The 24,894-nt window shown below is 44.5% G+C and overlaps 1 protein-coding gene across 1 annotated transcript; it reads left to right on the forward strand.

Moving 5' to 3' along the window:
• The first annotated feature begins 4,722 nt into the window (after window positions 1–4,722).
• On the forward strand, window positions 4,723–20,064 carry BNIP1 (BCL2 interacting protein 1). Its single transcript, XM_053567174.1, has 6 exons — window positions 4,723–4,821; window positions 7,094–7,186; window positions 12,374–12,465; window positions 14,621–14,722; window positions 16,318–16,436; window positions 19,436–20,064. Exons 1-6 carry the CDS (start codon window positions 4,738–4,740, stop codon window positions 19,630–19,632), a joined length of 687 nt encoding a protein of 228 aa, XP_053423149.1. The 5' UTR covers window positions 4,723–4,737; the 3' UTR covers window positions 19,633–20,064.
• The last annotated feature ends 4,830 nt before the right edge of the window (window positions 20,065–24,894 follow it).

Consider the following 24,894-nt stretch of genomic DNA (forward strand, 5'->3'; position numbering starts at 1 on the left):
TTTAGTCAGATACAGATTCATCAGTGTATGCGACATCCTTTGTAATTTAAAATAAAAAAATGATGAAAAGGTTCTGAATTGTTTGCCTCATGTTTTCGCCCTTCTTTCTCTGATGATTTTCTCTTACTTACCTGGATAGTCACCCACCATTTCCCTTTAGTTAGCAAACTTACTGGTTGAACACTTAAACGTTGCCAGGATTTGTGCCAGCCTGTTCCAAAGAAATTTTCAAAACACAGAAAGTAGTGAACTGCTGGTTGTGCAGCCCCTCTGTAGATAGTATGCAAAGAGCCAACGTGGTTTTAACACTTTAGGTTGATTTTTCAATATTTCAGTGAAATTTAGCTATTACATAGAATTATTTGTTAATACAAGCATTTGCCTTCATAGTTTATGCTTATTTCTCTTTGAGTTTTTGGGCAAGTGATTTCTCCAGGGAAAATAAAATATTTTGCGTCTCTCCTGATTTAAACATTTTTATGTGTTTGTGGGTTTAATTATTCTAAGTAAGTCTAGACTTAGGTAGGCTGGACTTAAGACATTGAGTCTTTTTTAAGACAGAGTCTCACTCTGTTGCCCTGGGTAGAGTCCCATGGCATCATTATAGCTCACAGTAACCTCAAACTTTTGGGCTCAAGCAGTCCTCTTGCCTCAGCTTCCCAGGTAGCTGGGGTTACAGGCACCCGCCATGATGCCTGCTTAGTTTTTTCTATTTTTAGTAGAGACAGGGTCTACTCTTGGCTCAGGCTGGTCTCAAACTCCTGAGCTCAAGCAGTCACCTTCCTTGGCCTCCCAGAGTGCTAGGAGAGGTGTGAGCCACTATACTTAGAATTTTAAGTCAGGGGACCTGAGTGAAGACCACCATAGGAGTCTGTCTTCCTTCCTTTAGTCAGGTGCCGGGCTATAGAGAGCTGAAAGAGACCTCCAGGAGCTCATAGTCAGCACAGGGGAAGTGGGCCGTATGTGAACAGGATTGTAGAACACAAGAGCTGTTACTGATATCAAAGGGCTTCTAGGTGGTGTTATCCCTGAGATGTTTTCAAGGATACTGGTACCACATCTAGTGGGGTATGTTAGAATTGACAGACTGTGGGTTTTTTTTTTTTTTTTTTGCAGTTTTGGGCTGGGGCTGGGTTTGAACCCGCCACCTCCGGCGTATGGGGCCGGCGCCCTATCCCTTTGAGCCACAGGCGCCACCCTGTGTTCTTTTTTTTATTAGAAGCAGAGTCTTGCTCTGTCACCCCAGCTAGAGTACAGTCGTGCATCATCATAGTTCACAGCAACCTCTAACTCCTGGACTTAAGCAATCCTCCTGCCTCAGACTCCCGAGACAGACTACAGGCATGCACCACCCTGCCCAGCTGATGTTTTCACTTCTTGTAGAGATGGGGTCTCATTCTTGTCCAGGCTGGTCTTGATCTCCTGGGCTCACGCAATCTGCCTCAGTTTTCCAGAGTGCCTAGGACAGCGGTTCTCAGCCTGTGGGTTGCAACCCCTTTGGGGGTCGAATGACCCTTTCACAGGGGTCGCCTAAATACATCCTGCATGTCAAATATTTACATTATGATTCATAACTGTAGTAAAATTACAGTTATGAAGTAGCAATGAAGATAATTTTATGGTTGGGGGGTCACCACAACATGAGGAACTGTATTAATAAAGGGTCGCAGCATTAGGAAGGTTGAGAACTACTGGCCTAGGATTACAGGTGTGAGACACCGTGCCTGGCCCAGACTTGTGTGCTTTTTTTTTTTTTGCAGTTTTTGGCCAGGGCCAGGATTGAACCTGCCACCTCTGGTATATGGGACTGGCACCGTACTCCTTTGAGACTTGTGTTCTTGACATTCTGGACCCTTGAAGAAACTAATTATCACCAGTAAGCCTTGGAGAAGAAAACCTGAATAAATGTAAAAATATGCCAAGTTCTTTTCTTTGAGACAGAGCCTCAAGCTGTCGCCCTGGGTAGAGGGCCGTGGCATCACAGCTCACAGCAACCTCCAACTCCTGGGCTCAAGTGATTCTCCTGCCTCTGCTTCCCAAGTAGCTGGGACTAGAGGCACCTGCCTGGCTATTTTTTGGTTACAGCCATCATTGTTTGGCCGGCCGGGGCTGGATTAGAACCCACCAGCTCAGGTGTTATGTGGCTGGTGCCTTAGCTGCTTGAGCCACAGGTGCTGAGCCTATGCCAAGTTCTTAAACAGGAACTTCAACATAAAACTAACAGTTACACGTTAAAAATATAATATCCTAAGAAAATATACCAAGAGTTGTTTTTAAGAGACAGAGTCTCTATCCCTCGGTAGAGTGCTGTCACAGCTCACAGCAACCTCCAACTCCTGGAATTAGGCAATTCTCTTGCCTCAGCCTCCCAAGTAGCTGGGACTATAGGCACCTGCCAGAACGCCCGACTATTCTTTGTTGCACTTTGGCCGGGCCGGGTTTGAACCCACCACCCTCAGTATATGGGGCTGGTGCCCTACCCACTGAGCTTGGTGGGCACCACCCACCAAGAGAGTTAAAAAGTTTACATGGGGAAAAAATAATAGCTGGAAGATGCTGGGAGGGAGGGTGATAAATGGGATGGTTAATACATTAAAACTCAGTATAAAACTAATAATTCAAATAGCACCATTTTGATGCATGACTAGACCAATAAAACAAAATAGGAAGTATACAAAGACTCAAATATATATAACAATTTAGTATGGTAAATGTGGCATCCAGACCCAGTAAGAAAAAGGTGGACACTTAAGTAAGTAGTTTTGGAACAATTGGGTAACCTGGAAAAAGTAAGGTTGGCTCTACAGCTCACACCATAAGTCATTGTATATTTCAAAATGAATAAAGATCTGGGTGGCACCTGTGGCGCAAAGGGGTAGGGCGCTGGCCCCATATACCAGAGGTGGCAGGTTCAAACCCGGCCTGGGCTGAAAACTGCAAAAAAAAAAAAAAGTGAGACAGAGTCTCACTAAAAAAAAAACTGGATAAAGATAAGAAAAACCCTGATAGAAAAGTAAGCAGATAATGAAGTAAATACGAATAGCTCTGAAACATAGAAAGAGGTCCCTGACCTCATTCATGATGAAAGAAATGCAAAATAAAAGAAAACACTTTTCACCTATTCAGATGAGCAAAAATCCAAATATTTGTTAACACACTGTTGGCAAGGTCATGGGAAAGAGGAATTCGTACTATGTTGCTGGTGGGACGGCAAATTGACATAACCTTATGAAGAGCAATCTTGTAGTATGTCAGAATTTTAAGATGCATACGTCCTTTGACTTGGCAACACCATTTTCTCTGTGCAAGTCATCGTTCCTTTCTGCCTTGTTTTTTACTTCAGAGAGTTGTGAGAGTTAAGTGGGATGACACACAGAAAGCACTTAGTGCAAAGTGCCTGGTACATAGGATGTTTCCCCAAAATGTTGGCTATCTATCTAGTAGCTGAAGGCATTGCTTTGTTAGCACGTGCCATATTATCAGACTGTACTTGGTGCTTTTCGTGTATTATCTCATTTAATCCTCCAACAGCAGGTGTGAAGTGGGCTCCACACCCGCTTAGTTTATTATCACCACCTAGCTCCTCTGCAGACTAAGGCACAAAGAAGTGAAGTGGGCTCCAGGGCAGATTGGAGCCTGAGCAGAATCCTCTATTAGGTGCAGTGGAGTGATGAACACCTTAAAAGTGCAGAGTGCTAAGGGAACAGAGATGGTTGAGCACACAGTCATGCTTGTATAACGCAGCTAAGGGGCCATTTTGGTTTTTGAGGGAGCAGGTGGCTTTAAGTTGAGCTGCTCTCACTTTCAAGTTAGGTAACTTTGAGGTAGGGTTGTTTGCTTTGTTTTGTTTTGTTTCAATTTACTTTCAGCCTATCTTCTGATCTGTAAAACTACCAATTTCAAGGGTGGTGGTGAGGATTAAGAGAGATGAAGATATCTATAGCTAGGCATTCAGGTCCTCACAATCTGTGCTGCAGAAGTGACCTGAACAAATGCAGATGGGATAGGGGTGCATGGGCAAAGCATTCTAGGAGGAGGGAACATCACATTCCAAGGTCACATAGCTGGAAAAAGCTTAAGGAATCCAGGAAGGGGACAGATGCGGGTGGAGTGGCTGATGGCCTTGACCAACCAAGTAACTTGGACTATTTACTATTAATAGAAATAAAATGAAAGCGCCACCACTTGTTGAGGGTTTGCTCTGACATTTTTATCAAAAATAAACGAATCCATCAAAATTATCCAAGTTAGTGGAGGTGCCTGTGGCTCAAAGGAGTAGGGCGCTGGCCCCATATGCTGGAGGTGGCGGGCTCAAACCAAGCCCCGGCCCCCCCCAAAAAAAAGGAAAAAAGAAAAAGAACACAACCATTAATTGCACCTTGCAGAGACATCTCAATTGATACTTTCCTTGCAGCCTTTTTAATTTTTCCTATGGAAAAAAATATGTAGTCATTAGAATGGCTGATAGGTGGAAGATAGAAAGAGACCACTGTTAAGCGTTCTTGACATTTCCTTTTCTCTTTCTTTCCGTTTTATTAGGATCAAGCCAAGAAGACAAGCTGATTTCTCGCCACCTGTCAGGGCAAGTACCCGTAACTCGGCTCAGGGACTCTCACTTGCCATTTACACCGGTCTCTAGGGGGCGCTGGCCCGAGACCGGGCAGGGAACACAAAGAAGGCGATGAGAAACGCGATTGAATTTGGGCACCGCCGCTGCCCGTAGCCGGTGTCTCCAACATGGCGGCTCCCCAAGATGTCCACGTCCGGATATGTAACCAAGAGATTGTCAAATTCGACCTGGAGGTGAAGGCGCTTATTCAGGTAATGATTCTCAGGACTCCTGCCGGGCTCCAGCAGCTCTAACTCAAGCTTCGCTAGTCTTCTCTGAGCTTGCCGGTTTCATGAACTTTTCCCACCTGGTCTCCCAGGCCGTTGGCCCCACCTCATGGCCAGTTATCTTTTTGTCCGCATTTGATCGCGTGACTGCTGGCTTTAATCCTCTATCTGGGCGCCTTTGGCTCACCTTCCTTCAGGGCACCCCGCTGTCCTCCTCCCCTAACCCTGTTAACCCTTTGTGGCCCCTATTTGTGGGCCCGCTTTGCCCCTCCCACACACACCCTGGCCGTTTTTCCGCCCTTGAACCACCTCACAACGTACCTACCTGTCACCCTTCTGGGATCCGCCTTCAGACACCTCCTTCCCCTATCCCCTGTAGCTTCCGGAGGCCAAGAACCCCGCCCCCTGCCGGGCAGCTCCACTTGGTCTGCTGCCCCTAGGTTCCCGAGGCCACCTGGCACGGGAGGCATCTGGCTAAGGGACAATAATCTAGATGGTAGTTGTGATTTTGTACTTGAGGAAATCGAGTAAAATACCAGGGACAAAGTCAGAAGGCTACAGTAGCAGGCACGACGCCCGTAGCTCAGTGCTTAGGGCGTCGGCCACTTACACTGGGGCTGGCAACCCGCCTGGGCCTGCTAAACAACAATGACAACTACAAGAAAAAACAAAACAGCCAGGCCTTGTGGCTGGCGCCTGTAGTCCCAGCTACTTGGGAGACTAAGGCAAGAGAATCGCTTAAGCCCAAGAGTTTGAGGTTGCTGTGAGCTGTGACTTTACAGCACTCTATTGAGGGCAACAAAGTTGCCCTTTTTTTGAGACTCTATCTAAAAATAAAAAAAAAGAAGAAGAAGAAGAAGGCAGTAGCAAGAACCAGGACCCGGACTGGGAAAGTCTGCCCAGGAAAAGCACCTTGAGACAATCTCATCTCTTAGCAGATGGGAAGAGTGAGGTGCTTTGGCTTAAGCGATTTAAGGGCAGAAGTGCGACAAATCAGTTGATCCAGGTGAGTGTTAGGAATGTAGAAATGGTTCTGTGAGTTTAGCAAAAAGAAACCAAGCTTTAAACCTTTTTTTTTTTTTTTTTTGTAGAGACAGAGTCTCACTTTATAGCCCTTGGTAGAGTGCTGAAAATAAACCTTTTTTAAAAAGCAATTTGTTTCCATTTCCCGCAAATGTCACTAAACATTAGATGTAGACATAGAGTTTGTAACAAAGTATGGCAAAAAGTAAAGTGGGGCTTCCCAGTAAACCAGATGCAGAATAAACCAAATTAGTGGTTTGTCATACAGTGCAAAGAAGTGTATGGTTTAATGAGAAACCCAGAGAACAAGTGGAGAAACTTGGTGCAAACATTTAAACTTCCTGAACTTCAGTTCTCTGACACATAAACTATAAAATACCTGGGCCAATTCTAGAAAAATAAACTTACCTTTCATACAAACGAAATTACCTTTTCACATCATCTAAATTGCTTAGGCCCCCTTTTGTACTCTTTTTAACATTTGGGTTCTTGTGATTGCCTGTCAGAAAGGTTGATTATAACTAGATATATGGTGTTCTTACTGTGTTCTAGCTACTGTGCTAAGTGTTTTACATACATATATGATCTATGAGGTAAGTAATGTTGTGATAAGGAAACTGAGGCACAGAGAACTTAAGTAATTTTTTCATGAGTTTACACAGCTAATAAGTTGGCATATCTGATATTTGAATCTATAGGGTCTGGCTCTGCAGCCTGCTCTGAAACCTGGCACCAGTAATTCTGAATGTCCAGCAACAAATTCTAAATCTACCCTTAAACATGTCTATAAACACTCTGATTTATAATGAATGGTTTGTAAAATCAAACTGAAGAAGTTAATCTTGTCATTTGATGCCAGGTATTTAAGCATCCTGATTTTTAAGTTGGAAGGATCCAAAGTTCTGAAGTTATAGTATCACTTTGTATATTCATTCTTGTTGGAAATACAAGCTGTTTGAAGCTTTTCACACTGGCCGAGTGACTTGTATTGTTAAAATTTAGGGACTGAAACTTAGGTCAAGGCAAGTTAGGTGTTTCTCTCTATACTGTCTGCTTAAAATTAATCTAAAGAGGGATGAGAAAAATGTAAATGTTAGTGGTTTTGTTTGTGTTGCAGAGGTAAACAGTAAAGATCAGGATGAGTTACCATCAGTAGGCCCGTCTTACTGTACAGATGGTGTCATTTCATGTCATTACCTCAAGAAAACCCTCTTATCTCTTCAATGTCTCCTAGGATATTCGTGATTGTTCAGGACCCTTAGGTGCACTTACCGAACTGAATACTAAAGTGAAAGAGAAATTCCAACAGTTACGTTACAGAATACAGGTGGGTATTCCCTGAAGTAATGGGTAACAGTGAAGGAGGCTTAGTCTTGGGTATCCTCTGCTTGAGAGTTGTCCAGTTTTCAAATATCAGCTGGAGGAAGTAGCAAATATTTTTAGACAGTGAGAATACAGAACACTGTCACTTATGTCAACAAGTGGATAGCAGTTAACACCATTATACTTGGAGTTTTTTTTGTAGAGACAGAGTCTCACTTTATGGCCCTCAGTAGAGTGCCATGGCCTCACACAGCTCACAGCAACCTCTAACTCCTGGGCGTAAGCGATTCTCTTGCCTTCAGCCTCCCGAGTAGCTGGGACTACAGGCGTCCGCCACAACGCCTGGCTATTTTTTGGTTGCAGTTTGGCCAGGGCCGGGTTTGAACCCTCCACCCTCGGTATATGGGGCCGGCGCCTTACCGACTGAGCCACAGGCGCCGCCCTCTCTTTTTTTTTTCAGTTATGTACCTATTTAGTTTTCTGTTCCCATCTTCCAAACAGGCAATCACTTTTGTTACTTATGTATCTTTCCAGAGTATCTGTACTCAAAAAAAACTAAAAAAATTTTTTTTAGTTGCCCTTGGTAAAGTACTTTGGCATTGTAGCTCAGAGTAACTTCAAACTCCTAGGTTTGAGCAATCTTTCTGCCTTAGCCTCCCGAGTAGCTGGGACTATAGGCCTGCGCCACCCAGCCTGGCTAATTTTTCTATTTTTAGTGGAGACGGGATCTCACTCTTGCTCAGGCTGGTCTCAAACTTCTGAGCTCAAGCAATCCACTTGCCTCAGCCTCCCAGAGTGTTAGGATTATAGGTGTGAGCCACTGTACCTGGCCTGTACTCAAATATTTTAAAAGACAAATATATTTTCTTATTTCTTAGGCAGTATGCTAAAACATGGTTTTTATTTACTTTTTTTTTTTTTTTTGTAGAGACAGAGTCTCACTTTATGGCCTTCGGTAGAGTGCCGTGGCATCACACAGCTCACAGCAACCTCCAACTCCTGGGCTTAAGCGATTCTCTTGCCTCAGCCTCCCGAGTAGCTGGGACTACAGGTGCCCACCACAACGCCCAGCTATTTTTTGGTTGCAGTTCAGCCGGGGCTGGGTTTGAACCCGTCACCCTCGGTATATGGGGCCGGCCCTTACCGACTGAGCCACAGGTGCCGCCCTATTTACTTTTTTTTTTTTTTTTTTTTTTTTAAGAAAAAGTCTTGCTTTGTTGCCCCAACTAGAATACAGTGGGGCATTGTAGCTCACTGCAACTTCAAACTTGTGCGCTCAAGGGATCCTCTTGTCTCAGCCTCCCGAGTAGCTGGGACTAGAGCTATACCTCCATAACTAGCTAATTTTTTCTATCTTTTTTTTTTGTAGAGATGGGATCTTACTCTTATTCAGGCTGGTCTCAAACTCCGGGTCTCAAGTGATCCTTCTGCCTCAGCCTCCTAGTGTGCCAGGATTACAGGCATGAGCCACTACACCCAACCTAAAACATAACTTTTTAAAACTTATCAGTATATATTGGAAATCTTTCCATATCATTAATTAGAGAACTTCCTCGTTCTTTTTTTAGAGTTTCAGTCTGTCACCCTGGGTAGAGTGCCATGGAGTTATAGCTTATAGCAATTTTGAACTCTTGGCCACAGGTGATCCTTTTGTATCAGCCTCCCAAGTAGCTGGGATTACAGGCACCTCCACAATGCCCTGATAGTTTTTCTGTTTTTAGTAGAGGCAGTGTCTTGATCTTGCTCAGGCTGATCTTAAACTCCTGAGCTCAGTGATCCACCCCCTTGACCTCCCAGAGTGCTAGGATTACAGGCTTGAGCACTGTGCCCCATGCCTCATTCTTTTTTTTTTTAAGACAGAGTCTCAAGCTGTCTCCCTGGGTAGAGTGCTGTGGCGTCACAGATCACAGCAACCTCAAACTCTTGAGCTTAAGTGATTCTTTTGCCTCAGTTTCCCAAGTAGCTGGGACTAAAGGTGCCCACAACACCCGGCTATTAACCTCATTCTTTTTTAAATAGCTATATGTATATATATATATTTTTAGCCAGTTCTCTATCAAAGAGGGTTTATTTGGACTGTGTCCGCAGTTTTTTGCTTTTTAAAGTTAACTTAATATCTAAGAGACCTTTCTTCAACTTAGCGTGATTTCAAATATCCAGCTACACTCACCATCTTCAGTATGAGTATTTCCATGTTTTTTTTTTTTTAATTTAAGTATCTGGGTGCTCACCCATTGTTTATTTCCTTCATTAGTGAAAATTACCTCACCAAAAAAAAAAATAGAAAATTACCTCACCAGTACATTTACATATTTATTATGTTGCTACTTCACCCCCAATAATGTCAGCACCTTGACCACCAGTATGCCTAGCATCTAATAAGGACCTAATAACCACATAGTCAATGAATGGATGACCCTATCCCTTTTTAAATCTGCATTTCTAAGTATTTATATACCTGTTTTATACCTGGAAATAAATATGAGATTTCTCTTTGTTTGATGTTTTTGACTTTTATGTAAGTACCTTTTTTATGTTTTGGTAACAAAATTGTGTGATACTGATACTGGAAGAGAATTGGCCTCGTATCTTCAAAATGTGGTGTTCTGTACCGTTGGGCATTGACTGTGTGTAAATATCTGACTGTCTGTCTTTCGATATATGGTTCCAAACTACCACAGTAGTTTGAGAACTACTCTACCTTCTTTCTTTTCTCTAGAACTATCTCTAGTTCTCTGTGAGCTTCTAGGTAGGCTAGTCATGGTGGCTCATACCTGTAATCCTAGTACTCTGGAAGCTGAGGCGGGAGGATCGCTTGAGCTCAGGAGCTCAGGAGTTTGAGACCAGCCTGAGCAAGAGTGCGACCTCATCTCTCCGAAAAATAGAAAAACTAGCCAGTAGTTGTGGTGGGTGCCTGTAGTCCTAGCTACTTGGGAGGGTGAGATAAGAGGATCACTTTAGCCCAAGAGATTGAGGTTGCTATGAGCTATGATACCACAACACTCTACCCAGGGAGACAGAGTAAGATTCTGTCTCAAAAAAAGAAAACAAACTTCCAGGTAACCTTTCATGAGGACATTGTACATTTATCCCTCTATCCCTTTTTCCCTTCTTCCCAAGCATCCATTCTTCCATTCAATGATTCTGTGCCTAATATGTAGCCCCCAGGCATAGTGAATAACACCACATAAAGCCCTACTTATTCATAGAGTTTGCATTCTAATAGGAAATGTAGATTTGAAATGAATAACTAGGTAAATAATTAACTGATTACATTTGCAAAACTTCCAATTCACAGTTGATTATTTCTTTTTTTTCTCTACCACAGCAATATTTAGGGGTACAAGTTGAAAGTTATCTCTGAGCTATTGAAATGGTAGATATACACATTTGTTCCAGATCAGCATATGCAAATAGAATATAAACAAATAAATTAGTGTCTAAATGAGCTTATACAGTTATGTTTTGGGGTTTTTTGGTTTGATTTTATTTTATTATTTATTTATTTACTTATTATTAAATCATAGCTGTGTACATTAATGCAGTCATGGGGTACAATGTACTGGTTTTATATACAATTTGAAATATTTTCATCAAACTGGTTAACATAGCCTTCACAGCATTTTCTTAGTTATTGTGTTTAGACATGTTCTACACCTAGTAAATTTCACGTGTCCTTCTAAGATACACCGTAGGTGTGTTCCCACCAATTACCCTCCCCCATCTTTATTTTTTTTTAATGAAGAGTTCTTCTCATACTTTCTTTTCTTTCTCTCTCCCTTTTTTTTTTTTTTTTTTTTGAGATGGAGTCTCACTCTATTGTCCTGGGTAGAATGCCATGGCATCATCTTACCTCACAGCAACCTCAAACTCTTGGGCTCAAGGGATCCTCTTGCCTCATCATCCCAAATAGCTGAGATTACAGGAGCCTGCCACATTCTCAGCTAAGTTTTCTGTTTTTAGTAGAGATGGGGTGTTGCTCTTACTCAGGCTGGTCTTAAACTCCTGAGCTCAACCAGTCCTCCCACCTTGGCCTCCCAGCTGGAATAATAGGTAGGAGCCACCACGCCCAGCCTATGGTGATGTTTTAGATGAATAGCTTGATTGAATCTGGAACCGTAAGAAAAATATGACTTGAGATTTGGGGTATAATGTCATCTTTATTACAGTATTATAGTCTGTCAGGTGATTTTATTATCTGAAATTCTTTGGAGGTTTACTATGTACTACCAGCCATGTCTGCTGCCCCAACTCCTTGTGGGTCATTTCCTTGGTGTTTGGGTATTTTGGACTGGGAGCATTCATCTTCAGCAGACCTTATCTGTGGGACTTTGTGCAGCCTGGCTGGAGGACAAGTCTCCCAGAGGTCTTTGCTTTTTGCCTGGTCTCCTGGGATGATCACTAGTAGAACACAGTTTATATTAATTTCTCTCCGTAGAGTTTCTTGAACATCTCAGAGAAGATAAACTGAATCCCAGATCATTGAGGGTAGCTCCTTGGTTATAAATAATCAGGGGAGATTTTTTTTTTTAAACCCCTCCATCCAGAGCACACAGCAAAAAAGATAAGTGTCCATATTTTCACTCTCTGCTAGTGAGTGGACAGTTTCCTAGACCTTTTCCCTGAGAGTATAATCTTTTTTAAGTCCTGGATTTGTGGTGGTTTGGTTCCAGTTCTTTGGCTCAGCCTCAGGTGACCTAAGTCTTCATTTTTCCATTCCTACGTGATCTTTCAAACCTTCAAACACTCAAACTGGTAATTGCTGGTTGCTAATGAAGTTGAGAGTGAGTATCTGGAAACATATAGCAGTTTGATAGTCCTGTGAAATCTAAGTGTGGGATCAGTGAGCTTGTATTTGTCATTTCTTTTTTCTTTTCTTTTCTGGCATGCCCTGGATTATAGGAGCAGCAGCTCCGACCCCCGGGCAGCCATGCCTTACTCAGAGGCTGACTGCTCGGGCTCTTAGTTTTTTTCTCCCTTTTGTGCCCCAGGGATTTTTCTTACTTTCTTGAAAACTTAGTTATATATTAAAAGGCCGTGTGTTACATATCACCTAGTGCTCCTAGGTGTTCTCTCCTAGGTGCCTCAGTGCTATTACTGATACATATGCTTTTGTGAGAAATAGAAGTGCTCTTCTGTTTTCATATTGGCTTTTAAAATCATTTTAACACAGAGCTGTTTTCTCCCATAGGAGCTTGAGCAGTTGGCTAAAGAGCAAGACAAAGAGTCAGAGAAGCAACTTCTCCTCCAGGAAGTGGAGAATCATAAAAAGCAGATGCTCAGGTAAGCAGGGCGTGGTCTCTGCTGGGTTACTTGTCCCCTGTGAGGTCTGTCCATGTGTTTGCCTAATAAACCTGCGTTAATGGGGATTTAATTATATTATGTACATGCAGGTGGAATGTTCTCTCTAGATCAGTAATTCTTAAATAGGAGGGGATGGGGGCGATAAACAGGGCCCGTATTTGCAGGTGGAGATGGGCACAGTTAGTAGAAGCATAATTTAACATTGTACTATATTTTATATTTGTAAAACAAAACAGAAAATATGATTGCTTTTGAAATATAGGGTTGTTTTATCTAAGAATAACTGCTACTGGAATAAGTCCATTGAAAGAGAAACTACTTAAGTTGGACCAGAATTGGGGATATTATCTGAAAAAAATGAAACAAAAATATGTAAATAAGTATATGTTATATTAAACAAAATTGAGGTTATAATTGGAAGTATGTGCCATTTCTTTTTTTGAAAATGTCTGATCGAAGTTACCCCATTTCTTGATATAGAATTGGGAGAGATATAACTTTTCCAACAAAATAGTCTGAACATGAGATAGTACCTTTCCCTTTTCATTTGACTCTTGTACATAATCACAAAGACAGTTGTTGTTCCAAACATGTTTGAGGGCTCCTCTGGATTCCAGATCATTCTCTTTTGAAGTCCCTGCTGAGTCGTCATCCTCACAGTTTTCTCTTTGGCCCTTGCTCATGCATCTGCCTCTGCCAGGTCTGTGTTTGCCTGTGGCTGTGCTTCCGATCTGAGCATTTCCTCAGTACCATCTCCCTGACAGATGCCTGTGTGTCAGGAGGATGCTGACTGGCAAAGACTGAGCATGGAGAGCCCAGTGTCAGGAGGGAGGGCTGTGTGAGTGGGCAGACACTGTTCCAGGACCTGGCTGATTAGTGATTACTTTGTGTTATGTTGGCTTTTGTTTTCCTGAGCCACCAAGTGCACTCATTATAAACATTGAGTCCAGAGGAGCCCTCGTATAAAGTATAGTAAGTTATGCAAGACACACTTAGCCTAGCATGGGTTTAGGCTGGGAATGGCCATCCATGAACCCAGACTTACAGGCAGAGGAGATAAAATGGTAAAATTAATACTTTGGCAACTGTGGGTTATACTTGGACACAAGTACAGAAAGTATCTGCTTGCTTGTCTTTCAGCAATAAAATGGGAGCCCCTGAGGACAGACCCTCCCACTCACTCTTTTCTGTATCCCAGGGCCCCACAAAACTCCCTTGCTAACACTTTGAAAATGTAATTGATTCTTTTAGAATGGCAAGTGTGAAATGGCAGAGTAGATGCTGTTTAGGCATCAGAGAGCCCATTTGAAGACATTCAGCATAAAGGTGCTATTGGAAAACCACCTTGTCAGTTCATGTACTCTATGTTCTAATTTTTTAGTATTTCCAAGGATTAGTACAGTTGGTTCGAGCCAAGTGCATAAGCATTCTGGAGCATGGGTATGATTCTCAGAGGGATGCAGTTAGTTTTTTTAATAATTTATCAACAAAGGCTGCATTGCTAAACCCAGAGAACTGTTCACATTTCAGCTGCCACTCACAAGGGAGCTTAGGTAAAGAATTTAAGTAAAGCATGTCAGTCAGGTTCTGCTAATACAATACATTTATGTTGTTCATAATTTGTCTCTTGTATGTAAAGAACAGCAAAAAGAAATAGGTAGAAAAATTGGCTTTTGGTGATCTTCTTTACTTCCTACAGCATATACTAATTGAGCAGCTGAGGGGCCAGAAATGGGTGTTCTAGGTGCCAGAGATACAAAGATGAGTAAGTCATAGTTCTTAAGGACCAGCAGCAGCCAGTACATAGGCCATGACAGTGAAGCCTTAGTGTTCCAGACTACCCTGAAGTCTGGAGCCCTGTGGGGCTGTGCACAGAGGAGCGCCATCAGGGGAGAGGGACAGCCACAGAGCATCCGCAGGCGGCCTATAGGGTCCAGCAGAGAGGTGTCAGGACTGAGCCAGAGCAGTTGCTGGGACACCAAGGGGAGGAAGTAGTGGGTGGTGGGAGGGACTCTGAGGGCTACACTTGGGTGGCTTTCCACAGAGCTCCTTTGCAGTATGGAACTGCAGTGATTTGAACTAAGGACCTGGGGGTATCAACAGAAACTTACACAGATGACCCTTCTGATTCCAGCAATCAGACCTCATGGAGGAAAGCCAATCTTACTTGCAAAATTGCAATCGACAATCTAGAGAAAGCAGAACTTCTCCGGGGAGGAGAGCTCTTAAGGCAAAGGTACCTGTTCTTTTGTCTTTCTGGACTCTGATGATAGAATAGATAACAGCTGGTAAGGTGTAAAACCCACTGTAGGGAACCTCCTCTTGTTTTCAGCTTAGTATTTAATTTCACCATCTAAGTCATTTTTTTTTTTTTTTTTTTTTGTAGGGACAGAGTCTCACTTTATCGCCCTCAGTAGAGTGCCATGGTGTCACACAGCTCACAGCAATCTCCAGTTCCTGGCTTAGGTGATTCTCTTGCCTAAGCCTCCCAAGTAGCTGGGACTACAGGTGCCCGCCACAATGCCCGGTTATTTTTTTGTTGCAGTTTGGCTGGGGCCCGGTTTGAACACGCCACCCTCGGTATATGGGGCCAGCGCCCTACCCACTGAGCCACAGGCACCGCCAATTTTTTTTTAAACTTTAAAAGACATGCACACTTATTTGCAGTAAATTGGTAAATTAAAGTATTAATTACAACATGAAAATAAGCCATAGTCTTTTTACTCATGAGCATTTTGGTATATTGCCTCCTCTCATTTTTCTTCTATATTTTTTACAACGTCATAATTTTACCATATCTGATATTTAGTATCCTGGCTGGGCGTGGTGGTTCATTCCTGTAATCCTAGCACTCTGGGAGGCTGAGGCAGGTGGATTGCTTGAGCTCAGGAGTTGAGACCAGCCTAAGCGAGAATGAGACCCTGTCTCTACTAAAAATAGAAAAACTAGCCAGGCATGGTGATAAGCACCTATAGTCCCAGCTACTCAGGATGCTGAGGCTAGACGATCACTTGAGCTCAAGAGTTTGAGGTAGTTGTGAGCTATGATGCCACAGCACTGTACCCAGGGTGACAGAGTAAGACTCTGTCTCCAAAAAAAAAAATAAAATAAAATTGAGTATCCTACCCTTTTACTATAAAGCTTGCCCATTTTTAGAAAAACTTATCAAAAACTAATTTTAACAGTACATAGTATATTGGTATAATCCAGTGTGTGTTTGCATTTCCAGTTTTAATAATTACCATATCTTAGAACATAAGGCTTTATCCACATTTTGGATATTTTCTTTTTTTTTTTTTTTTTTTCCTTTTGAGACAGAGTCTCGCTCTGTTGTCTAGGCTAGAATGTCGTGGTGTCAGCCTAGCTCATAGTAACAAACTCCTAGGGCTCAAGTGATCCTATTGCTTTAGCCTTCACTGTATGCACCACCACACCCAGGCTGGTCTTAAACTCCTGAATTTAAGCAATCCTCTTGCCTCAGCCTCTTGGAGTGCTAGGATTACAGGCGTGAGCTACACACCTGTCCCACACTTTGGATATTTTGTTTGGTGAGATTCCAAGGGATGAGGTTATTGGGTCAAAGGAATGAACATTTCTAAGGCTCCTGATCCATAGTGGCAAATTGCTTTACAAAAGGTAGCGTAGGTTCACATTCCTGCTAGCAGTCCATGAGAGTGCGGGTCTCAGCAGACCCTTGCTGGCATTGACTGTGATCATTTAAAATATATACACCAATTTGATAGGTATAAAATGGGATCTCATTTTGAATATGGGACTTCCTTGCAGCAAAGCTTTGTTGATGATCCTCCTCCCTCTCCTCTGGACTTGTAGGAAAACCACTAAGGAGAGCCTGGCCCAGACGTCCAGCACCATCACAGAGAGCCTGATGGGGATCAGCAGGATGATGTCCCAGCAGGTCCAGCAGAGTGAGGAGGCCATGCAGACTCTAGGTAAAGCCAGGGCCAGAGTAGGGGGCTTCTCTCAGAGGCACTGGCTCTAGCACCCTAGCCCTGCCCCTCCAGCCAGGGTGCCTCCTCCGTTGCCTGCCTGGAGCTTACTCACATTTGTGGTATCTCACTCATGATGCGACTTTACAGCAGGGTCTTACCTAGAGTGGGAATATGCTGCTCTTATTTCTCTTTTCAGTTATTACCGTTGTATTAGAAGCCCCCACACCTCTCAGTGATTCCCCAGGGGAAGCATTCTCAGGAACTCATGTGAAAAGCAGAGATCCTCAGGTCTCTCCTGGAGGGTATCAGCAGGGTTGGGCAAGGGGGCTGGGATTCTGAGTTTTAGTGAGGGCTCTGGGGCTCTGGGCTCCATGTGGCTGGCAGGTTTGGGAATCCGTGGCCCCAGTAGCAATGTAGTGTATCGGCTGCTGTAAGACCACTAGGACCTCGATTTACATTGTACTCCCCGTCGTTACTTTTCCTATGAGTTGAAACAATGCCAGTCAGGAGCTAGAGAAGAGACTGGGAATATTGGTGCTTTCCAACAGCTTTCCCAGAGCAGCTCCCTCATCACAGGTGAGAAGCAGTCCTCTCCAGGACTCTTCACTCTAGGAAAATAGAAAAAGAGTTTACTCTCTGAAACGCTTTTGGGAATTGTCACACACAGACCAAGTAGTGAGCATGGGGTCATGAATCTCCTGAATCTGTCACCTGCTTCAGCATTATCAACTCATGGCCAGTGAGTGAGTTTTAGTTCTACGCTTACCTGGATTATTTGAAGCAAATCCCAGATATCATCCATAAGTATCTCTAAAAGATAAGGGACTCTTTGGGGAAAAAAAACAAAAACAAAAACAACCCCATTACTATACTACCATTATCACCCCTAGCAATTATCTGTAATTTTGAATTAGTTTTTTTATTCTCAGTGTGCCATTCAAACAGCCAGAAGAAAAACGAAAGCAAGCAAGTAAGCCCAAGGTCGCTCCTTGTGTTTGCAACTCATCTGAGCCTTCAGGCCCAGAACCAGCCAGTGGCCTCCTCCCACCTGTGCACTGCTGGGCCTTGGGGGGTCCTTGGAGAGAGTGAGAATGAGGAGACTGCATGGCCTGAGCCACAGGCTTTGATGCTCTGATGTGGATGTCAGGATACCCCCCTCCAGCAGTGAGGAGACACAAATGGTGTTGCTTTCTAGATTGTTAAGGAGCCCCCACCATGAGGGTTGTTCTTAGGGCACATTTTGATAGCTTTTGAAGAAAGAGAAAAGTTCTTCATCCTTTCCTTATGCCCCACAATTTCAGCTTGGTTTAAGGTGCATTAAGACCATAATTTAAAAGCAAAAAAGTTACTGGCTTGGCGCCTGTGGCTCAAGCGGCTAAAGCGCCAGCCACATACACCTGAGCTGGCGGGTTCAAATCCGGCCTGAGCCGCCAAACAACAATGACAACTACAACCAAAAAATAGCCGGGCGTTGTGGCGGGCACCTGTAGTCCCAGCTACTTGGGAGGCAGAGGCAGGAGAATCGCTTGAGCCCAGGAGTTGGAGGTTGCTGTGAGCTGTGATGGCACAACACTCTACCGAGGGTGACATAGTGAGACTCTGTCTCAAAAAAACAAAACAAAACAAAAACAAGCTGGCCAGGCGTGGTAGCTCACGCCTGTAATCCTAGCACTGTGGGGGGCTAAGGCAGGTGGATTGTCTGAGCTCACAGGTTCAAGACCAGCCTGAGCCAGAGCGAGACCCCATCTCTGATAATCGCTGAGTATTGTGGTGGGCACCTGTAGTCCCAGCTACTCAGGAGGCTGAGACAAGAGAATTGCTTGAGCCCAAGAGTTTGAGGTTACACTCTGTATACACTCTTGGTGACACCTCAAACTCTTGAGGTGTCACCAAGGGTGACAAAGTGAGACTTTGTCTCAAAAAAAAAAAAAAGATAAATAAAAACAAAAAGCTTATTCAGGATGCCTGGAATTTGCTGCAAAATTGTAGGAGTGGGTGAGTTGCATGGGGTAGGGGGTTGGGCACACTGCATTTCATGATGCTGTGCTGGCCTCTTTTGTGATGGTTCAAAATTTTCCATAATAGTAAACTTTTTTGTTTTTGTTTTTGTTTTGAGACAGAGTCTCAACCTGTCACCCTAGGTAAAGTGCTATGGTGTCATAGCTCACAGCAATCCTCTTGCCTCAGTTTTTCTGTTTTTAGTAGAGATGGGGTCTCACTTTTGCTCAGGCTAGTCTCGAACTCCTGAGCTCAAGCAATCCACCTGCTTGGCCTCCCAGAGTGCTACAATTATAGGCATAGGCCACCACGGCCAGCCCCATGAATGTTCTGATGATGTTTTATTATGCTTTATGGGGAACCTTTCCAGGTAAACCGTCTATCCTAAGTATCAGGCCCAGAAGCCTATGCTCACAAATATGTTTGACCATGGATACAATGATCCCTTAAGGGACACAGGCCCGTTAGGTATCACACAGTATGTTACATAAGTGTCATCTTTAAGCTACAGTCTTTGTCCCAGGCCGGAAGGATAGACACAACCCACCTTTCTCTTCTGATCCTGCGAAGAGCAGGTCTGACTAGTAGACGTCCTGGTTACTATACCCCATGGGGGAAAGTACTGGTGCCCCCTGACTGTTCCCCCAGTACAGACCTCACAGGGCCTTCCACAGTCACCAGGTTGTTTTATGCTTGGTGGCTTTTCTTGGCAGCACCTGTGTGCTTCACAGAGCTAAGGTGAGGAGCGCAGCAGGCGGGCCTTGTCTGCCCTTCTTAGTGACGTGAGTGTGTGAGGATGCCTCGACAATCCACCTGGCTCCAGCACTGGCTGGGAACTGGGGAGCGTTTCTCCACTTGATGGTCTCCGTTCGTGTGCTGGGCCCTGGCTCAGAGGAGCTCGCTTAGAATGCAGGTTGTCACTGGCAACCAGGGAGCAGAGCAAGGTCTTTGGATTTTGTGCTGCACAGTCTGAGCCAGGCCTCCTTCCTCTTTTGTTTCAGTCAATTCTTCACGAACAATCCTGGATGCAAATGAAGAATTTAAGTCCATGTCGGGGACCATCCAGCTGGGCCGGAAGCTCATTACAAAATACAATCGCCGGGAGCTGACGGACAAGCTTCTCATCTTCCTTGCTCTGGCTCTTTTTCTTGCTACAGTCCTCTATATCTTGAAAAAGCGGCTCTTTCCATTTTTATGAGATCCCAAAGCTGCCAGCTATGGCCCTTTCAGCTCCTGTTTCAGGGTCCGTCCAGCTCCTGAGCACCTGGCACAGGATGTCAAGCTGAGCCACACCTGTGTTTGCTCCAGTTGCTCAGCAGGTCAGGTGGAAACAGCTCCCTGGTTTTCTGCAAGTGGGTGGCTTGCAGAGGGCGAGCAGAGCCACGGGCAGGCCCATCCTTGGGACATCATCAGGACTCCTGAGCCCCTCGTGCACTGTGGGGGCTGCCGGTTGGAACACTCAGAGCCCAGCTACTAGGATGTGATCCTTCTCTCCCCCTGTCCCACTGAGCTCCTACATGCCAGATCTGGTAAAGGGAAGAGAGAAGAGGTGGGAAGAAGGGTGATGAAAACTCAAGGCCATTCCCTGAATAAACTTGATTGTATTTAATAAAATAAAATGCTTTTTATTAACCAGTGTGATGTAAGCGTTCCTAATTCTATATGAAATCAGCACATTGTACCCCATAAATGCATTAATGTGTATACATGATCTTTGTGTTATGATTTAATAAAAAAATAAAAAATAAAATGCTTTTGGTTTTATAAGGTATCCCTCTGGGAATGTTTGTGTCTTTTCTTGAGGTCCAGATTTCTAGGACATGAACTTGATTGTTTATTTAGTCATTTATTCAACAAAGGCTTATCAAGCAGCTGCCATACGCAGGGCATTATGGACACTACTGAGCATTACAAGTATGTTGGTAAAACCAGATGTTATTCCTTCCTCAGAGAGCAACAGAAGTAAGATCTCAGACTAGTAGAAAGGAGAGTACTAACAGCCCCTGTGGGACGGTGCACACCAACATCTGAATCTTCTCTCTGAGGTCCAGAGGGAGAAGCTAGTGAGAAGCTGAGGCCTATGTGGGCCTGGGTTTCATTGACAGGGAACTAGGGCCTGGGCTAGGCCAGCCCTAGAGGTCGTAGTGTCTTGTGCTAAGGCCTGGAAGACCTAGAGCTTGAAATCCCAGCCTCCCCCACCATCGCATCCAGGACCTGGGAGGGGCAGTGAGGAGGCAGAAGGAAAGTAAAAAAGAATATGGGCTTTGAACCTTGGCTTAAACACTTGGTTTTGAGACTGTGCTCTAGTACTAATGTAGCACATGAGCATGGGCAAGTTACCTTATGTCACTAAACCTCTGTGTTTCTTACGTAAAGTGGAGGGATAGTCCATAGAGACCCTCATAATCTTGAGAATCAGAAGAGATTATAAAGAAGCAAGTGTTAACTCCCTTCTGACACCCATGGCCTTCCCAAATGCTGCCACCCCCAGAGTCCTGGGCCTACGGTTTCCTGCACCACACAGCAAAGGAACCTCAGGAAAGCTGGGCCAGGCATTACCAGCTTTGTTTAGATCTGTTTGATCAGAGGATATGAAGAGCTAAAGCTTCAGTTATGAAGCAACAGAGTGTCATGGGACCAAGTTATAAAAGAGTGGCTGCACCCTCAGCCTTGTGAGGAGGGTCCAAGTTAAAGTGTGTATGCACACATTTCATAGCCATATATCATCCTTAAACAATTCTTGGCCTCAAAAAGATGCGCGGTGCAAATTGTGCACACATGTGTCTTATTTATAGTCAAATTAAAGCTGAGACTAAAGCACAGATGGGAAATTCCCACTCAGATTCCAGCTGTACATGCAGCAGATGGATGTTGTCACGTTAGGATTTTCTTGTCTTAACATTTTTCTTTACTACTTCCCACTGATTGTCAACATCCTCCTTGCAATATGGAAACTCGTGGGCTCTGTACTCTCTAAAAATGCTCCCTGTGACACTTGATTCCTTTTTTACTTGCCTCCTTAAAATAGAGTCGAATCTGATCATTTTGAAATGTCTTTCATAACATAGTATCTTGCAACCTCCTCCAGCCCCCTGGGTTGTCTTCCCAGCCAGGCTGGCTGTGCAGGAAGCGGCCCTCCCACACTTAGCCATGAGAGGGCAGTGTCCACATTTGCTCTATAGTCTCGCCAAGGGTATGATTATTTCTATCAGTCAATTTGAAATGCTTGCATGAATATATTTTAAAATATCATATCTCTTTTTAAAATAGAGATCAGATTTTTAAAAAACATAAATGTATGAAGTTAAATGTATGACTATTAAGCAGTAAGGCAGGCTGATAGGCTACATTTTCATTAGCTGATGGTTAAGGAATTAAAAGTATAGAGCAGACATCAAGAGGTCTTTTATTCAAGGAGTATTTATTCCTAACCCTTCGCAGAGGTCTAAGTGGGAGACCTCTGTTTGAGGCCAGGAGTTTGAGACCAGCCTGAGCAACATGGAGAGACCCTGTATAAATAAATGAGTTAGGCATGGTGATGCATGGTTGTAGTGCCAGCTACTAGGGAGGCTGAGGCAGGAGGATCGCTTGAGTGCAGGAATTGGAAGTTGCAATGAGTTATGATTATGCCAATGCATTCTAGCCTGGTATTTTGGTTTTATAAAGTATCCCTCTGGGAAAGTTTATGCCTCTTCCTTTGGATGTCCAGATTTCTAGGACATGAACTTGATTCATGTGAGTGAGACCTTGTCTCAAAACAAAACCCAAAAAAGTATGTACTGAGCATCTGTTCTGTGCCAAGCACTTGTGTTAGACACAGTGAACAAAAAGATTCCTCGTCACCATGGAGCTTGTGGTATGTGAGGGAGGGTAGGCAGATGAAAAGCAATTAATGTACCAAATAAATTGTTCACTATGTTAGAAAATCAGTGGTTTGGGGAAAGTGGGGCAGATTAATGGAAATCTAGATGTAGGGAGTGGAAGCAAGTTTGCAGTCTGAAGCAGAGTGGTCTGGGCTGGTCCCACTGGGTTAAGATTTGAGCAGGGAGGTGAGCTGTGGGGACAGCTGAGGGAAGAGGGTTGCACATGGAGCCACCAGGGCAGAGGCCCGAAGTGGGGACAGACTGGCATGTTGGAGGAAGGCAAGGAAGCCAGTGTGGCAGGAGCAGAGTGGAAGGTCTCAGTGACCCCAGGATGCTGATCTGGAGGACATCTCCACTCCCCCTTACCACACCGCTCAGTGGTTGTTGGCTCTGTTGGACGCAGTTCTTCTAGAAACCTCTGTCGCTCTGTGGCACCACCCTGTCTTGGTTTCCCTCTTACTTTTCTGGCAACTTGTCACTCTTCTCCGCTTACCTTCTATCTAGCCCTGATGGCGACTAGGATTGTATTCCCTATGCTCCCTCTCATATTCTCTTAAAAGCAAAGCCATCCACGTCCCACAGCTTAATTGTGTTTGTAGGATGATCATTGGTAGTCTCAGAGCTGTGTCCGCAGTGCAGAATTCTCAGGTGGGCTCTGGACGCTCATGGTCGCCATTCTGGTATCTCTGAGGCTCCTCAGCCTCCATGTGGGCCTGGTCACTCCCTTCCACCCCACCGCCTGGCCCTTCCCCAAGCTTCCGGGGCTTCCCTAGCCCACTTCGCTTTTTCTACTTCCTGAGTCCCCTTTCCCTTCTCCAAGCCTATAACCTTGAAACCGCCTTCTCACCAAACCAGGAGATGAGATTTCACTTTATTTCAACAGATTCATACCATCATGGTTATGTGAAGAAGCTGTCCATACACTGTGTTGGTGAATTTACATGGCAAAAAATGCCCTCTGGAGGCACCATGACAGGGTGGCTCAATCTGGAGATGCTTTTAAGGAAAAAAGATAATATATTATAAAAAGGATAGTAAAATAAATTCTGTTTTCTTCCTTGGCTAATGGTGGTCTTCCCTGGGGCCCTGCCACAGAGTTGCCCAAGCTGTGTTTCTTCCCTAAGCAAGGACAGAATAAAAATAGCCATGGGCTAATCTAAGAGATAGTAGGCAGGAGTCTCAGCAGTGTTGTCAGGAATGAAGGGCTCAGCCTGGGGGTGAAGGGAGGGGTGAGTGTCATCACTCCCACCTCCCACCAGTCTCCCAACAGCAGGCCCAGGCAACTCACCAGAAACCCCAGGGCCCACAGTATTGGCCATGGTGTTGGTCAGCTTGCATCTTGAATGGGCCAGAGTGCCATGGTCAAAGCTTTTGGTGGCAGAGAGGGCTGGGTTCCCATTGTACTCTCCCTGGCCTTATGCCCAGGCAAGGAGTAGCCCCTCCCCACCCCCGTGTCCCCTCTATTTTCATCTGCAACATAGTCCTGGCCTCTCAACAGTGCTAGGAGGATCAAAGGGCAAAATGGAGGCCCAGAGCACACATGGTACCTCTCCCACATTGACCCCATTGGGCTGCTACATTTGTTCCTGAACATAAGAGGGTATTCCCCTTTCTTTCGGGGGCTTAACTTTAGGAAAACAGCACTTAGACAAAGAAGAGGATGCTGGGGCTGGCAAGGAGTCAGGACCCAAGGCTGGAGTGGTTTCTCAAACAGCAAAAGGCCAGGCAGATTGGCCATCTTTCCCAACAGCCCACCGAAAAAAGTCAATGTGAAATTTTCTCCTTTTCTTTCTGTCTTTCTTTCTTTTTGAGACAGAGCCGCAAGCTGTCATCCTGGGTAGAGTGCTGTGGCATCACAGCTCACAGCAGCCTCCAACTCCTGGGCTTAAGGGATTCTCTTGCCTCAGCCTCCCAATTATCTGGAACTACCCGCACCCACCACAACACCCGGCCATTTTTTTTTTTTTTTTAAGTTTTTGGCTGGGGCTGGGTTTGAACCTACCACCTCCAGCATATGGGGCTGGCGCCTTACTCCTTTGAGCCACAGATGCCACCAACACCCGGCCATTTTTTGTTTGTAGTTGTCATTGCTGTTTGGCAGGCCCAGGCTGGATTCGAACCTGTCAGCTCTGGTGTATGTGGCCGGTGCCTTAGCTGCTTGAGCTACAGGTGCCAAGCCTAATCCAGGTATTCTATGAAGTGAGTAGTGTTATTATGGTTGAGGCACCCGAAGCCCAGAGAGGTCAAGAAACCTATCCAGGGTCACACAGCTAATAACTGGTGGATCTGGGCTTTAAATCCAGGCAGTTGAGCTCTGGAGTGTCTGGAATTCTCTCAACAGCAGGAATGAATGAGGCCACCGAAGCTCTAGGGTCACCGAGACCAACACTCTCCCTTAAAGTGGACGCTATCTAGCAACCTCAAGGAAGTAAACCAGGCTGGAGGTGGAGGGACTGGATCAGACCCCTCTGTGAGGAAGACTGCTGGTTCTTAGAAAGCAGGTGTCAGGAACAGGGCTGTCACATAAGCAAAAGAGGGAGTTCAGTGGCTCACCTATGGAAAAAGCCTGGAGCAACTGGCTTTCAGCCCAGCACATC

This window comes from Nycticebus coucang, chromosome 17 (assembly GCF_027406575.1).
Source record: "Nycticebus coucang isolate mNycCou1 chromosome 17, mNycCou1.pri, whole genome shotgun sequence".
NCBI classification, from domain to species: Eukaryota; Metazoa; Chordata; class Mammalia; order Primates; family Lorisidae; genus Nycticebus; species Nycticebus coucang.

What these genes read in the sequence shown, in the direction of transcription:
- BNIP1 (XM_053567174.1), top strand. Translation starts at nt 4,738, where the DNA reads ATGGCGGCTCCCCAAGATGTCCACGTCCGGATATGTAACCAAGAGATT. An exon ending in GGAGAGCTCTTAAGGCAAAG is followed by an intron (nt 14,723 to 16,317) that starts GTACCTGTTCTT and finishes CTGGACTTGTAG; the next exon opens with GAAAACCACTAAGGAGAGCC. An exon ending in GGAGGCCATGCAGACTCTAG is followed by an intron (nt 16,437 to 19,435) that starts GTAAAGCCAGGG and finishes CTTTTGTTTCAG; the next exon opens with TCAATTCTTCACGAACAATC.